This window comes from Pleurodeles waltl, chromosome 4_2, assembly GCF_031143425.1.
Source record: "Pleurodeles waltl isolate 20211129_DDA chromosome 4_2, aPleWal1.hap1.20221129, whole genome shotgun sequence".
Classification (NCBI taxonomy): domain Eukaryota; kingdom Metazoa; phylum Chordata; class Amphibia; order Caudata; family Salamandridae; genus Pleurodeles; species Pleurodeles waltl.
In genome coordinates, this window is record NC_090443.1 from 422,044,773 (window position 1) to 422,061,852 (window position 17,080).

The 17,080-nt window shown below is 45.5% G+C and overlaps 1 protein-coding gene across 8 annotated transcripts in view; it reads left to right on the forward strand.

Moving 5' to 3' along the window:
* WIZ (WIZ zinc finger) overlaps positions 1-17,080 on the forward strand; it is a 688,842-nt gene that overhangs the window by 96,960 nt on the left and 574,802 nt on the right. For all 8 annotated transcript variants that reach the window (XM_069231671.1, XM_069231676.1, XM_069231674.1 and 5 more), the window contains exon 2: positions 13,941-14,410. In XM_069231671.1, the coding sequence (XP_069087772.1) occupies positions 14,035-14,410 (376 nt within the window). In that variant the 5' untranslated portion in view covers positions 13,941-14,034. The remainder of the gene's footprint in view (positions 1-13,940; positions 14,411-17,080) is intronic.

A 17,080-nucleotide genomic window follows, 5' to 3' on the forward strand; every position in this document is an offset into this window, starting at 1 on the left:
TTGCTGTGGTTTGGTCCCTCAAGAAGTTGAGACCAGACCTCTTTGGTACTCACTTCCTAGTTCAAACTGACCACAGACCTCTCAGATGGCTGATGCAAATGAAAGGTGAAAATCCAAAACTGTTGAGGTGGTCCATCTCCCTACAGGGAATGGACTTTATAGTGGAACACAGACCTGGGACTGCCCATGCCAATGCAGATGGCCTTTCCAGGTTCTTCCACTTAGAAAATGAAGACTCTCTTGGGAAAGGTTAGTCTCATCCTCTTTCGTTTGGGGGGAGGGGGGGTTGTGTAAGGAAATGCCTCCTTGGCATGGTTACCCCCTGACTTTTTGCCTTTGCTGGTGCTATGTTTTGAATTGAAAGTGTGCTGAGGCCTGCTAACCAGGCCCCAGCACCAGTGTTCTTTCCCTAACCTGTACTTTTGATTCCACAATTGGCACACCCTGGCACCCAGATAAGTCCCTTGTAACTGGTACCCCTGTTACCAAGGGCCCTGATGCCAGGGAAGGTCTCTAAGGGCTGCAGCATGTCTTATGCCACCCTAGAGACCCCTCACTCAGCACAGACACACTGCTTACCAGCTTGTGTGTGCTAGTGAGAACAAAATGAGTAAGTCGACATGGCACTCCCCTCAGGGTGCCATGCCAGCCTCTCACTGCCTATGCAGTATAGGTAAGACACCCCTCTAGCAGGCCTTACAGCCCTAAGGCAGGGTGCACTATACCATAGGTGAGGGCACCAGTGCATGAGCACTGTGCCCCTACAGTGTCTAAGCAAAACCTTAGACATTGTAAGTGCAGGGTAGCCATAAGAGTATATGGTCTGGGAGCCTGTTTTACACGAACTCCACAGCTCCATAATGGCTACACTGAAAACTGGGAAGTTTGGTATCAAACTTCTCAGCACAATAAATGCACACTGATGCCAGTGTACATTTTATTGTAAAATACACCACAGAGGGCACCTTAGAGGTGCCCCCTGAAACCTAACCGACTATCTGTGTAGGCTGACTGGTTCCAGCAGCCTGCCACACTCGAGACATGTTGCTGGCCCCATGGGGAGAGTGCCTTTGTCACTCTGAGGCCAGTAACAAAGCCTGCACTGGGTGGAGATGCTAACACCTCCCCCAGGCAGGAGCTGTAACACCTGGCGGTGAGCCTCAAAGGCTCACCCCTTTGTCACAGCACCGCAGGACACTCCAGCTTAGTGGAGTTGCCCGCCCCCTCCGGCCACGGCCCCCACTTTTGGCAGCAAGGCTGGAGGAAACAAAGAAAACAACAAGGAGGAGTCACTGGCCAGTCAGGACAGCCCCTAAGGTGTCCTGAGCTGAAGTGACTCTAACTTTTAGAAATCCTCCATCTTGCAGATGGAGGATTCCCCCAATAGGATTAGGGATGTGACCCCCTCCCCTTGGGAGGAGGCACAAAGAGGGTGTACTCACCCTCAGGGCTAGTAGCCATTGGCTACTAACCCCCCAGACCTAAACACGCCCTTAAATTTAGTATTTAAGGGCTCCCCTGAACCTAGAAAAACAGATTCCTGCAACTAACAAGAAGAAGGACTGCTGAGCTGACAAACCCCTGCAGAGGAAGAACAGAAGATACCAACTGCCTTGGCCCCAGACTTACCGGCCTGTCTCCTGCCTTCCAAAGAAACCTGCTCCAGCGACGCTTTCCAAGGGACCAGCGACCTCTGAATCCTCTGAGGACTGCCCTGCTTCGAAAAAGACAAGAAACTCCCGAGGACAGCGGCACTGCTCCAAGAGAACTGCAACTTTGTTACAAGGAGCAGATTTAAAGACCCCTGCAACTCCCCGCAAGAAGCGTGAGACTTGCAACACTGCACCCGGCGACCCCGGCTCGACTGGTGGAGAACAAACAACTCAGGGAGGACCCTCCGGCGACTCTACGACTGTGAGTAACCAAAGTTGTCCCCCTGAGCCCCCACAGCGACGCCTGCAGAGGGAATCCCCAGGCTCCCCCTGACTGCGACTGTCTGAACTCCATTTCCCGACGGCTGGAAAAGACCCTGCACCCGCAGCCCCCAGCACCTAAAGGAACGGAACTTCGGTGCAGGAGTGACCCCCAGGAAGCCCTCTCCCTTGCCCAGGTGGTGGCTACCCCGAGGAGCCCCCCCCCTTGCCTGCCTGCAACGCTGAAGAGATCCCTTGATCTCTCATTGAAAACCATTGTGAACCCGACGCGTGTTTGCACACTGCACCCGGCCGCCCCCGCGCTGCTGAGGGTGTACTTTCTGTGCTGACTTGTGTCCCCCCCCGGTGCCCTACAAAACCCCCCTGGTCTGCCCTCCGAAGACGCGGGTACTTACCTGCTGGCAGACTGGAACCGGGGCACCCCCTTCTCTCCATTGAAGCCTATGTGTTTTGGGCACCTCTTTGACCTTTGCACCTGACCGGCCCTGAGCTGCTGGTGTGATAACTTTGGGGTTGCTCTGAACCCCCAACGGTGGGCTACCTTGGACCCAAACCTGAGACTTGTAAGTGATTTACTTACCTGACAAAACTAACAAAAACTTACCTCCCCCAGGAACTGTGAAAATTGCACTGTGTCCACTTTTAAAACAGCTTATTGTGTTTTATGTAAAAAGTATACATGCTAAAGTAATGATTCAAAGTTCCTAGAGTACTTACCTGCAATACCTTTCAAATGAGCTATTACATGTAAAATTTGAACCTGTGGTTCTTAAAATAAACTAAGAAAAGATATTTTTCTATAACAAAACCTATTGGCTGGATTTGTCTCTGAGTGTGTGTTCCTCATTTATTACCTGTGTGTATGTACAACAAATGCTTAACACTACTCCTTGGATAAGCCTACTGCTCGACCACACTACCACAAAATAGAGCATTAGTATTATCTCTTTTTGCCACTATCTTACCTCAAAGGGGAACCCTTGGACTCTGTGCATGCTATTCCTTACTTTGAAATAGCACATACAGAGCCAACTTCCTACACCATCAATGCGGACCACATCATTAACCACCCTTTTAGAGGCAAAAACAAACCCAATGGTACCATCAAAGGTAGCAGTACAGGCAAAGAAGGACTGCCTGAGGAAGAGGTCAATAACTATATTTAGCTGTCTGTAAATAGTAACAGCAACCTAGAAAGTGAGATAATCACTTTTTCCTCATAGACACCCACTCCACTCAGGGAAGGGCATCTCAAAATTTCTAGCAGACTGGAGTAACATAGGAACCAACAAGTTCTGTCATAGAAAAAAGATATGTTCTGAATCTCAAAGCTTCTGTTGCTGTTGTCCCACCATCCAGGACCGGTCAGCATCTGAAGCACCTGCAAAGAAAGTTGAGAACAACACTGAGAAGTGAGAGGTGAGAAAGCAGGAACTTTGGCCATCTTAGATCTCCAGGTGGCCATAAAAGTCTTGTAAGAGAAATGTGTTGAATAGACCTGTAGGATGCCTACTTTCATGTACCTGTTCTGCAGTCATTGAAAATTTCAAATTTGCAGTCCAAAACAAATGTGTCCTGTGCAAACTCCTACCATTCGGCATCTAATTGGCCCAAGAATATTTTGAAAATGTGTGGAAGTAGTTAAGATTCACCACAAAGTGCAAATTGTATGATTACCCTCACTTGGATGATTGGATCCTGAAAGTGGGGCTTCCTATTAGCCTCTCTCTAGAACAATGGCATCTTAAATCCCAACAGTACCCAATGCAAAGCTGCATGTTGAGGCTTCTTTATAAAAGCCTGGCAGCTCAATCTTGTCGTTTGGGGATCTAGAAAGACAGCTTGACACTATCTGTATCTGCATTGAATTCAGTCCACTGGTGAACAAGGTGAGAGAATCTCATGGCTAGGGAGCCATTTGGTCAGCAGCTGTAAACTTGATTGTCACAGACTCCTCTCTCCTGGGTTGGTGTTCACAGTACTAGAACAAGGCTCTAGGTTGACAAAATAAATTTCTCAAAATGACCATGTTGGAGCAGTCCTTCTGACTAGAAACACTTTTCTTCCAGGCTTAACTAGCAACAAAATTTAGATTCAGATGGACAATACACCTGCAGTATTATACCTGCAAAAAGTATGAGGGAACAATTTTACGGTGTCTTCAGAGAAGCTAAATCATATGGCATTGGATGCTGACCAGTAGCATTTCAGCAATATTAATTTATTTGCCACTTCTCTAAAATAGATCTTTTGATCAACTGAGCATTTTTATATGCTTTTATATCAGGTCCCCTGATCCCCATAGCAATACGCTGAAGCAGTCCAAGATGAACAAGTTACTTACCTTCGGTAACGCTTTTTCTGGTGGATACACTGACTACCTGTGGATTCCTCACCTTATGAATTCGATCCTTGCGCCAGCATCCGACGGAAAGTCTTCTTCCTAGCTGTCTACGTCGACGAGGACGTCATAATGGCACGGCTCCGCATGACTCCGTCTGACGTCAACGTGCCAATAAGAGGCCCTCGTCGGCGTACCAACGTCAGTTTCACCTCCTTTTTTTGTGCTCTTAAAGCAAATAGGAGTAAACCGACCATGAAAATCGATAAATAATATAGAAAGATATACACACACAAAAACCTTGACCATTTAAACTATACATTCTTATTGAGAGTTGAAATACATAAATATACAAAAATACATATAGAGAAATATCACTATATACATATAAATATATATATGCACATTCATATACAAACAAATATATATATATATAAGAATAAATATTAAACTAAATACTGCAAGATAGGAGTGTAACCAGGCAGGCAACGGGGAGGCGGGAGGGACCGTGAGGAATCCACAGGTAGTCAGTGTATCCACCAGAAAAAGCGTTACCGAAGGTAAGTAACTAGTTCTTCTGATAGATACAACTACCTGTGGATTCCTCACCTTATGAATAGAGTCCCAAGCAGTACCGCACTTGGTGGTGGGTGCCCGCCTGATTACACTAAGAAATCTTGCAATACCGAGCGAGCAAAGTGGCCGTCCCTCCTCATCTCAGAGTCTAAACAGTAATGTTTTACGAAAGTATGGAGGGATGCCCAAGTTGCCGCTTTACATATATCTATCAATGGAACTCCCCTCGCCAAAGCAGAGGATGCAGATTTAGCCCTAGTAGAGTGGGCCCTGATACCTTCAGGAGGGACCTTTTTTGCCAAAGAGTAACAGATCTTGATACACAAGATGACCCACCTGGAGAGTGTCCTTTTCTGTACAGACCTGCCCTTTTGCGGACCAGCATATCCAACAAACAGTTGCTCATCCAAACGAAAGTCTTTATTTCTTTCGAGATAAAAACTCAGGGCCCTCTTAGGGTCCAACCTATGGAGTCTCTCTTCTTCTTTAGACGGGTGGGGAGGAGGGTAAAAAGCAGGAAGAGTGATATTCTGCCCTATATGAAAAGGGGTGACAACTTTCGGCAGAAAAGCAGCCCTGGTTTTTAGACGCACTTTCTCAGGGAAAAACATAGTGAAAGGGGGCTTAACGGAAAGTGCCTGAAGCTCTCCAATCCTCCTGGCAGAAGTAATTGCGATCAAGAAAACAGTCTTGAGGGCCAAATATCTCAATGGACGTGAATGCATGGGCTCGAAAGGCGAACCCATTAAGAATGTTAAAACAAGATTTAAGTCCCAATGAGGCATGTGAAAAGGAGTAGGGGGAAAGCTATTCACCAAACCCTTAAGGAACCTATGTACAATGGGAGACTTGAATAAAGACGGCTGATCCGGAAGCCAAAGAAACGCCGACAGAGCTGCCAAATAACCCTTAACTGTAGCTATAGCACAGCCTTTCTTCGCCAAACTGAGAACAAACAAAAGTACATCTGAAAGATGGGCCTTTAAAGGATCTTTTTGGTTCTCTCCACACCACACCACAACACAAATTTTGCCCACCTTCCGGCATAAATAGATTTAGTGGAGTGTCGCCTGGACGATAGTATAACATCCACTACATCCGGTGGGAGAGAAAAAGAACTCAGGTTGCCCCGTTCAATCTCCAGGCATGAAGGTGCAGGCTCTGGAGGTGGGGGTGTAAAACCTGCCCCTGTGATTGAGAAAGGAGATCTGCCCTGAGCGGGAGACGGAGCGGAGGGCACTGAGAGAGTTGAAGTAGGTCTGTATACCATACCCTTCTCGGCCAGTCTGGCGCCACCAATATGATTTGGGCCCGGTCCTGACGAACCTTCCTCAAAACCCGAGGAATCCAGGGTATGGGGGAAACGCGTAAAGCAACTGGCTGCTCCAGGACATCTGAAATGCGTCCCCCAACGCCCCCTGCATCGGAAACTGGAGGCTGCCGAATAACGGGCAATGCGCGTTCTCCCGAGTGGCAAATAAATCCACCTGAGGAATACCCCACATCTCGAAGATGTAGAGGACTAGATCCGGATGGAGACGCCACTCGTGATCTAATGAGACGTGACAGCTGAGAACGTCCGCACGTACATTCAACACTCCGGCCAAATGATTTGCCATCAAGCAAATCTGATCGTCCTGAGCCTAGGACCAGAGTCGTAGGGCCTCTTGGCAAAGCAGATATGACCCAACTCCTCCCTGCTTGTTTTACATACCACATCGCGGTAGTGTTGTCCGTCAGGATCTGAACTGACTGACCGCGAAGGGAAGGGAGAAAGGCCTTGAGCGCCAAACGTACAGCCCGCAATTCCAACAGATTGATATGCAACATCTGTTCTGCTGGAGACCAACGACCCTTGACCTCCAGGTCCCCCAGATGAGCTCCCCACCCTAGAGTGGAAGCATCCGATATCACTGTGGCCACTGGAGGGGGCAGTGAAAACGGTTTTCCTTGGGAAAGGTTGCCGTCCTCTGCCTACCACAGGAGATCCGCTACAGTTTCCCTGGAGATCTTTATTGAATCCCTGAGATCCCCCTTGTGCTGGAACCACTGTCTGCGGAGGCACCATTGAAGAGCCCTCATATGCCAGCGAGCATGAGTGACCAACAGAATGCAAGAAGCAAACAGACCTAGCAGGCGTAAGACTTTGAGGACTGGAACTGCCGCTCCACTTTGAAACAAAGGAATCCGCATCAGAATGTCCCGTACCCGCTGAGGTGGGGGGTAGGCCCGAAACCTTGTCGTGTCCAATACTGCCCCTATGAACAGGAGGCGTTGAGATGGCTCCAGGTGAGATTTGGGTACGTTCACCAAAAAGCCCAGATCGAACAACAACTGCGTTGTCATTCGCAGATGAGACAACACAATCTCTGGAGACTTGGCTTTGATCAACCAATCGTCCAGGTAGGGAAAAACCGCTACCTCCCTCTTTCTGAGATGTGCTGCAACAACTGCCATCACCTTTGTGAATACCCGGGGTGCTGAAGTAAGACCAAACGGAAGGACCGCAAACTGGTAATGTTGCGATCCGACCACAAAACGGAGATACTTCCTGTGCGACTTGATTATGGGAACATGAAAGTACGCGTCCTGCAAGTCGACAGACACCATCCAGTCTCCTTTGTTCAACGCCAATAGCACCTGCGCTAGGGTCAGCATTTTGAATTTTTCCTGCCTGAGGAACAAATTCAAAATCCTCAAGTCTAGGATCGGCCTTAGACGACCGTCCACTTTGGGAATCAGGAAATATCTTGAATAACACCCCTGACCCCTTTCCTGCAATGGTACCAACTCTATAGCACCCTTTGCCAACATGGCTACAACCTCCTGTTGCAGCAACAAAAGATGGTCTTCTGAACAAAAGGAGGGACGGGGAGGGAAGGGAGGAGGAAACTCCTGAAAGGGCTATGCTCTCCCCTTTTCCACAATTCCTAGCACCCACGAGTCTGTTGTAATTGACCTCCATTGCTGCAGAAAAGACTCAATCTTCCCCCTACAGGAGAAGTATGACTGATAAAGTGGGGAAAACTAGGGCTGCTTCTGCTGTTGTCCACCAGAGGAGGATGAAGAAGGAGAGCTGCTGGGCTGGACCTCTAGCCCTACCCCGCCCTCTGAAGGCACGATAGGGCGGGTTGGCAGGTTGTTGGACATAAGATTGAGATCTACGAAAGGCAGAACCTCTAGCAAACCCTCGAAACCTATGAAAAGGTCTGTACAATGTAGCAGAAGGGGTCTGCAAACCCAGGGACTTAGCTGTAGCCCGACAGTCCTTAAACCGTTCAAGGGCAGAGTCTGCCTTATCCCCAAACAGCCTTTCCCCATCAAATGGAAGGTCCATTAAAGTGGATTGTACATCTGACGAGAAACCCGAAGATCTTAGCCAGGCATGCCTTCTCATAGCCACAGATGTTCCCATGGCCCTGGCAATAGAATCCGTGGTATCCAAGCCAGATTAAATAATCTGCTGTGCAGCAGCTTGTGCATCCAAGAAAAGGGACCCCAAAGATTGTTGCACTTCCTGTGGCAGATCTTTCGCCATCTCCTTTGCAGAGTCCATTAGGGCATGGATGTATCTGCCTAGCACACAGGTGGAATTGGTAGCTTTTAGGGCCATGCTGCAAGAAGAGAACATTTTCTTCGAGGATTGCTCCATCCTCTTGGATTCTGTCTGTCGGAACACCAGGGAATGTACCGGGGGCAGACTTTGCAGAACATGATGCCTGAACCACCAAACTCTCCGGAGTCGGGTGATGAGATAGAAAAACTGGATCTCCTGGGGCACTTCTATGCCTTCTCGCCACTGCCCTGTTCACAGCAGGAGATGTCAACGGCTTTTTCCATAGGTCCATAATAGGCTCAGTCAAAGCCTCATTAAAAGGCAACAAAGGGTCAGCACTGGAGGAAGATGGATGAAGAACCTCTGTGAGCAGGTTAGTCTTAACTTCTGCCATGGACAAAGGCAAATCCAGGTAGTCAGCTGCCTTCCTCACCACAGCATGGAAGGAGGCGGCCTCCTCAGTAAACTCCCCCGGAGAAGCAGTGTCCCACTCCGGGGAAGTTCCAAACCACTTGCAGTGGCAAGACCCTGGAAATCATCAGAAGGCTCTATCTCACCTTCCTCAAGCCTTCTGTATTCCTCTTCCTCCAGAAGCCTCAACGCCTTCCTTCGAGATCTTAAATGCGTCTCCAGAGCCGGCGTCGACAAGGACTCCATCGACGCCGATGATCTCAGACCCCGAACCGGTTCCGGAAGGCTCCCAGATTCAACCGGCGACGGCCCGAAGTCGGCAGATGACCTCCTCGACGCCGAATGAACAGAAGGAGATGGAGCCGGTCTGGATGAGGCCATAAATGACGCCGGATGGCGCGGAGAAGGAGCCGGATGAGAAGCCGACGGATCCACGGTCCCGGGCGAAGGACTCCTGCCAGGGGAAACCCCCTGCGCCGGACCACCAGGCTCCGTAGGGCAGAAGGGCATGAATGGAGCAGCCCTGTACGACGCCCGCAAACCCAAATTGAATGCCAATGGCCCGTGGGACCCGCCGGTGCACCAGCAGGGGCCGTGGATTGAAAAACGGCAAACATCGCATTCAAAAATGCGGCCGGATCCGTCCCTGGAGTCGGGAAAGCCGTGTACTGCTGTGTCTGGGGAACATCAAGATCCCTCGGCGCCGGCGAGAAGCGAGGACTACCTTGAGTGACCTCATAGACTGAAGGCGCCGGTGACAACCCCGGACTCTCCGGCTGAGGCGTAACCGTAGGACTCATCTCCAACGTCTTCTGGCGCCGTGACGAATGAGATCTCGACCTCGAACGACTCCTCAATCGGCTCCGCTCCGAACGGCGCAGAGAGTCATGACGGCATCGAGAGTCATGATGACGCCGCTTCTTATGTTTTTTGGGCGAAGCATGGGAAGAAACCTTCTTGTGCTCCTTCTTCTTTGCCTTGGCCAAGAAGAGCTTCGCTTCGCGTTCCTTCAGAGCTTTCGGATTCATGCTCTGGCACGAAGAACAACCTTCCACATCATGTTCGGAGCTTAAACACCAAATACAGTCCGAATGGGGGTCAGTCACTGACATCCGACCCCCGCATTCCCTACACGGCTTAAACCCAGACTTCTTCGGAGGCGACATTGTAACTTCAAGAGCTACAGTTACCAACGGGCCAGGAAGAAAAAACCGTTGGAGTCGAAGCACGGAAAAAGGAAAAACTGACATTTGTACGCCGACGAGGGCCTCTTATTGGCACGTTGACGTCAGACGGAGTCACGCGGTGCCGTGCCATTATGACATCCTCGTCGACGTAGACCGCTAGGAAGAAGCCTTTCCGTCGGATGCTGGCGCAAGGATCGAATTCATAAGGCGAGGAATCCACAGGTAGTTGTATCCATCAGAAACACAATTATACTTCTGACTCCTCAATGGCTGAGGCATTGTTGGTTCACCGATCTGCTGAAACTCTCAAAGTATCCACAGCCTGATGTCACTCAGTTTGATTGCTTGTTTCCACGATTTGGCCAGTATGGCTACCTAAACATTCTGCAAGACTGCATACACTTTTAAAACAAAGTGAAAAGACCATCCACAGGGACTTTGTGTGCTTACAGATGAAACCACTTTCATATCAGGAAGAAACAATTTTGCGTTTACTTCTTCAGTTAAATCTAAGTTAAGTTTTCCCAACAGAAGGCAGTATCCTTGAGTCTTTGTTTAATGACCCAATGTTAAGTGATTTTCTAGAAGGTCAAACAAGGTTTTTCCACCAATGAACAGAGACCTTCCATTCCTTGAGAGCTCACCATAGTGCTAGCTAGGTTAATGGGCTCACCTTTGAACCCATGCATTTGTCTTTGTTACGGCATTTATTCTGGTAGTTAGCTTTCTTAGTAGCCATTACATCAGCTGAACAAGCTAGCAAAATCTAAGAATTTTACAGCAAGGAGTCATACTTGTTTTCCAGAATTCTTGAGTTGTTATAAGTCCTCACCTATCCTTCCTCCCAAAGATAGTTTCAGATTTTCACTTGAATGAGTCTATTTCTGTTCTGGAGTTTTTTGCTTTTTCTTCCTCACTAGCAGAAAAATATCTATTAAGAGAGCATTAGCATCTAGAAGGGGCCAATGATACTAGCCTGTCTAATGACCTCTTTGTCAACTATGGTCCAGTACATTCTGGAGAGCTGTTTCTAAGCTGTATTTCTTGATAGATAGATACTTACACTTTGGTATGCTATCAAAAATCTAAAACAACTCTACAAGGTAGACCTAAAGCACACTACTATTGGGAAAGTATCTGCTTTATTGAGAAATATGCAAGACGGTGATAATATGTCTATACATATGCCAAACATTACTGTCTAAAGTCTCATTCAAGACTAGATGTTCAGATAGGGCAGATGTCCCTATGTAGCCTCTTAATATACTGTGTTTTGGTCTCCTGTGATTGGCTTTCTCCTAAGAGTAGTGTGCTTGCTATTCTTTTCCGTGTTCATGAAAATCAGCAAGGACCCTACCATGGAGAAGAAAGTTGTGTAATACTGATTCTCCATTGTAGGTATCCTTGCTGAATTCATGAACAACCTCACCTTCTCCCTGTTGATCAGGGAACCAGATCTTGAGTTACGTGAGCTAAACCAAGTTATTTTGACTGAAATATAGAACCACCAGATAAACTGGAGCCCACCTGCCAAGAGTTATATCTCATGGAATACTTGGGGGAGTCTGCAATCTTAAAAGCACAGTGCAGGTGTTTTTCTTGCATTGGCTAAGGGCTTTCTGTGTCAGTGAAACTATCTTATTTCATTTTACCTCTTTCAAATAGTTAGATGGGAGTAGTTTTCTTAAAAAATTTGTAAATTATTATTTTTCTACGTGATTTAGAATATATTTTAGAAAGCAAATTTCCTATGTAGAAAAGTGAAAAGCCTTGATTCTTAGGCATGGAATTTGTTTAAGATTTGGTGATGGTTCTACACGAGAGATTTCTCTTGTATGAAATGTTTCAGGGTCCCACACAGAGGCTGAAATATTCTGTGCTTATGAATTCAGCAAGGATACCTACTAAGGTGAACCAGTATTGCATGTATCTTTTTCTTCTTCTGCTGTGTAACCAAATAACCCTGCTTTAGCTACAAACTGATCCTTCATCCCCTAACCCGCATGCTTAATATTCGTTTAACTGACATGGCCTCAAACCAAACAACCAAGTGCAAGTATTACGGGCAGTCTCTAATCTGTAAATAAACACCTTTGACTTGTCTTTCATGAAATCATCGGCCATTATTTTGTTGGCCCTTCAATGTATACAAGTTAACTTGGGACTGGTATTATGTAGGTCTCCCTTTTTTACAATTAACTTTCCAACATAATTCTGTTGTTGGTGCTTTCAAAGCAGAATAAGAAGGGAAATTGAGGAAACGATTTGATGAGTAACCACATGAATGTTGTCAAACGTGCTCCTAGAGAGGTGTGTGACTGCTCTTTGAAGAAATCAGCATAAATGCAGATATTATGCACCCACATTAAAGGAGTCTTTCTTGCTCTTCTGTCATCTTTCACACAACACCTTTTACATTTTCCTTAGGGCTTGCTTTTATATTACCACTTTTAAGGATCTTCCCTTATTAAATGTTTAGCAGTCTACCTGCACCTCATGTTATACGTTGGACTTTTTGCACCAGTCTGAGTAACCTACTTTAGTCTCTGATCTTTACGTCTCTTACATCTACAGTTTGCTGTATATCCTGGCTATGTTTATGATTGAACACAGGTTTATTTGTAGGTTGCTGTTCCCAAACTTCAGAGCACCATCCTTTTGACTGGTGCTGTTCTTCATTGCACTTTGGCATCATGTTTTCCCGTCGTATCGCAAATGCATAATTTGTATTTAAAGTACAACTTACTCAAGGAATTCTAGAACAGGGTACCAGAGAAACCCTTGCACCTCAGGAGTTAAAATTGTTTAGTGGCTGAAACTATAAAGATTAATAATGTACTCTTCTTTTCTTCTGTAGTGGATTTTTCTTTAAATCTTACAAATGTAGCAATAGTAGTTTATCTGTTTTAGGCATGACAGTTTAGTAGGACATTTCCAGAAGTGGTGGAGTGGACCTTCTAATGGTGACCATAGTGAGGATATATATTCATTGTCATCTGTACAACTTATTTGACAAAGTTTGTTAACATTTTTGCAGCAAATTGTATTAGGCCTTAAAGCTACTTAAAGGGCACACTTACTAAGGATCTTGAAAGGGGTTGAATCTTTGTTTCCCGTTTTATATATAATTTTTTTTTTTTTTTGGCAAATGTTTGAGAAGAATCAAACTTGTGTACAAGGAATCTTGACTAGTATGTCTTCTGTTCCTTTATATGTGAGCTTTCTTGTTTGCACATACATGGTATTGTCTATATTTACCCATTATAGTGTAATGCAGAGCTTGATGACCTAATAATAATAATTATTACACCTCTATAGCACACACAATGGTTTGTCTGGCCTGCAAGCTGAGATAACAGGTGCTTGGTACCACTATCTCGGCATCTAAGGTCCTGTGGCTTGGGGCTAAATGTGGCTGGAGTAGTAACGATCTACAGAAGATCTGTATTCCAGTGGCTAAACTGAGACTTTATTCAAGGAGCCATGCATACAGTTTGAGTCTGTCTTCAAGGTGCTTGTCTTTTTGCCTTGGGCTATGTGCCGATCTACAAATCCTTCACAGTCCTCTCTCGCACCTTCAGCACCTCCTACTTTGCTTCTAGCCAAATTCCACCCATTTTCAAAAAGGTCACCCTACAATTATATCCGCGGTCTCTTTATTTCTATTGGCTAGGCATCTTCTTAGCTACACTAGACACCACTGTCTCAAGCCAAACCACCTCCTTCCCTACAGGCCACCCATGACGTCTATTCCCAGGGCTCGCCCCTTATTCCACAACTACCTCCTGCTGCATAGCACATATCATTCACATGAAACACCATGCGTGTCGTGCCCCAGGATGCCCAGCTCTTCATCTCTAGGTGGCACTCATTAAGCTAAGTTCTTCATTTTATTGATTCAAGATGTTAATTGTATTTTTCTGTTTGTGTTTTAGGTTTCTGGTGCTAGTTGTCTCTGACAGCCATGACATTCTGAAGTTCTGAAACCCTAGCGGCAGGAAGAATTGGAGGAAAAGGATCAGTGATACGATGGAGAGACTATCCCCTCCTCCTTACCCTGGCAAGCAATTTTCAGAGCATGGAGCAACGCATATGCTGGTAACACTGGATCAGGGTGATAATCATCCGCGGCTAAATGACTGCTCTCCGATAGGGGAGGACAAAACCTTCTACGACCAGAATGCCAACATGTCCATGGGTGACGTGGATTTGTCTGGGGTCTCCAGTGAGGTTGACATGGACCGGCAAGCTTTGTTTTTTCATCCTTTCGAGCAAGAACGTATGATTAAGGAAGGGGGAGGAGCTCCCCACGGAGCTTTTATGGGGAGATTTCCAGATGGCTCAGGCATGTTTACAAGTCTCCCTCGTCCAGAGCTTCGCCTTGATTTTGAAGATCATGTCAGAGGTAAGCTGTGTGTACAGGAGACACTTTGTGGCCCATTATCTTATATTTTAACTGTTTAGGCTGCTGTAATAACTATCTGTTAAGGCTCAACACCACATTTAGCTGTTTCCTCTTTCATCACTAACTGCTTTCTCGTCCTTTACCAAATGATGCCTTCAAGGACAATGTGGCACATAGCTGTTTAGCTGATGATCTGTGGGTTGAGTCATACAATGTTTTCCTTGGCCCGAGCTTATGACACATGAAAATGTTATGAGAAAAAAATGAAAACAATTGACTTCAACTGTTTTGTCGGAAATCACATATGTAGGCATATTAACAAATTTCTTGTCAAAGGTGCTACAAAAGTGCTTGGTGGTTAGTTGCAGCCATTCTGAAATTGTGAGGAGTCCAGTAATGAGGTAATGTGATGCATCTGAAAACCGTCCACAACACTGAAAGTTGTTAAGGGCCTTTGATCGTCGGCTGTGATTGTTTGCAGGTATTGTTTTTCTAGATCTGTCACCTTTGAGACACATTTGAGTGGAGATGGGTACACACAATAATCTGGTGTTGAGGTGGGTTGTTTTGAATGTCTGTGCACCAAAGCTCCAGAAGAATAGCCAGGTCTACGTAGTTGTATACAAGAACAAGCAATGCACAGAGGGGTCATGTAAATACTATTGCAACTAATGCCTCATTGGCAAGGCAGTTTACAAGCTGTCAAGCAGCTGTTTACTATCAATATTTCTGTGTGGCTGAAGTCCACTGTTAGTCTATATAGACATGCAAATAAGCTTGGCTTACTTTAAGTGACTGGCATGTACCTCTCACTTCATCAAACTTTCTTCAACGCTGTTTTTAAGATGCATATATTGATCAGGATATTGTATATCCTTCTCATGTGTTTTATTGTAGCTCCACCCTGCCCCAAGTTCTCATTTCTTCTCTCGAGTTTTAAGAGCCACTTCTCCCGACATTGCTTCCAAACCCACCCATTTTCTCTTCCCATGCTTCCTGTGTGTGCTTTAGAGCTTCCTGGTAATATGCTCTCTATCATTGCATGTATTGTCCCTGTAGGCACCACCTACCTGTTACTCTCCATCCACTGCCTCAAAGAACTCTGAATCAGCTGAATGATGTCAGACTGGCTGTGCATAAGTACCAAAATGCATTCATTTTATTATTTCACCTGAGGAGGTGATTGCTGGTGCGTTGTGCAGGCATTTCTATATCCACTTTCTATAGTCACCTGTGAGGAGTAATTCGCCTTTTTGAGTTTGGTGCTGTCACTAAAACACGTTAAAGTATCTGTGATAAAAATTTGGGCATTGGGACTGGAGTTTCTTGGAGGGGTTTTAGGTGACACTTGGAAGTCACGCCACAAAAGGTTGAGAAAAATAATGGGTAAGAAAAACAGGCTTGAAGGTTAATCTATTTCTAGTTTATAGGCAGAATTATGAATGTCTTGTTCAGTGGTTGTTTAAAGGCATTCTACGTTTGGGAGCTGAAGTCTTTTCTTTTTTGCATCGGTTCTGTGGGTGTTTTTTCAGAGTACAGGAATTGTCCCTGTTGTTGTCAGGGAACCTTAAGAAAGACACTGAGAGATATTTGCAAATTGTGCAGATAAATACTTTAACATTGTAGTTACATCACATGATGTTAGTATGCTTGTCAAAAGGGAATAACACTTTTTGCGGTGCATCAGTCCTCGTCTTCTGCATATACTATTGCGAGGCAGTCCTTCCTATTGATTTCTTTGATTTGTGATGGTTTATTTAGAGCAGAAGAATCTAGTGTAGGCTTCTGAGCACTACAAAATAAAAACAGTCAAGAAAAGTATGGAAATGGGTAGTACAGGTATTTCAGTGATAAATATCAAGTGGAAGGAAATGTTGACTATGGTTAATTAGACTAGGGCTACAGCTCACAAATTGCTGTCCAGATTTGGGGTGGGTGTGTTTTTAAAGCATTAATGGTAATGGATATTTTGGGGGGATGGTAGGGGCTTAGTTGAGTATTGAAGCCCCATAACATGAAAGGGGAAGTGTAGAGTATGAAAAGGGAGCACTGGTAGAGTTCTCGGTTGTGAGGAGATGTCTTCTTCCTCTTGAGCTTTCAGATCAACTTGTCTCCCTTTTTCTGGAGATTAAGGATTGACCTATGTGATATTCTTTAGAGTGAGTAAAATGACCCATTCTTTTTCAATAAATGCACATTGTTGTTTCCCCAAAAGCCCTTAGAAAAGAAACATCTGAAACTTGAGAATAATGTTTTTTGTGGTAAAAATGAGCCTTGCTGCGTGTCAGATCTGTTTGAGGTTTGTGAAGCCAAGGCAGTAAACAAATTAAATTACCTTTATGTGGCCTGCAGCCTCTGTTTTCTTGGGTGGTGTACGTTATACAAAACAATTTATTTATTGTTTAAATGAACGTTATTGCATTTCATTAATCAAAAAAGTGATTTTTGAAGTGGTTGGTTACCTTTGTAATGTTTTATTTTATAGAGAACAGTCTTCTAAAGTGATCTGTGGAAGGTTTGTACTTATAGCACACAGAGGGTAGAACTCTACTTTCATTGGTTTGTAGATCACTTATTCATGTATAATTGAGGAGTCTTCATGTCACTGGAACGCATGACTTTGTCGTGGCTCACTGTAAACATTTTGCTTAGTATGTACCTTAAGGCATT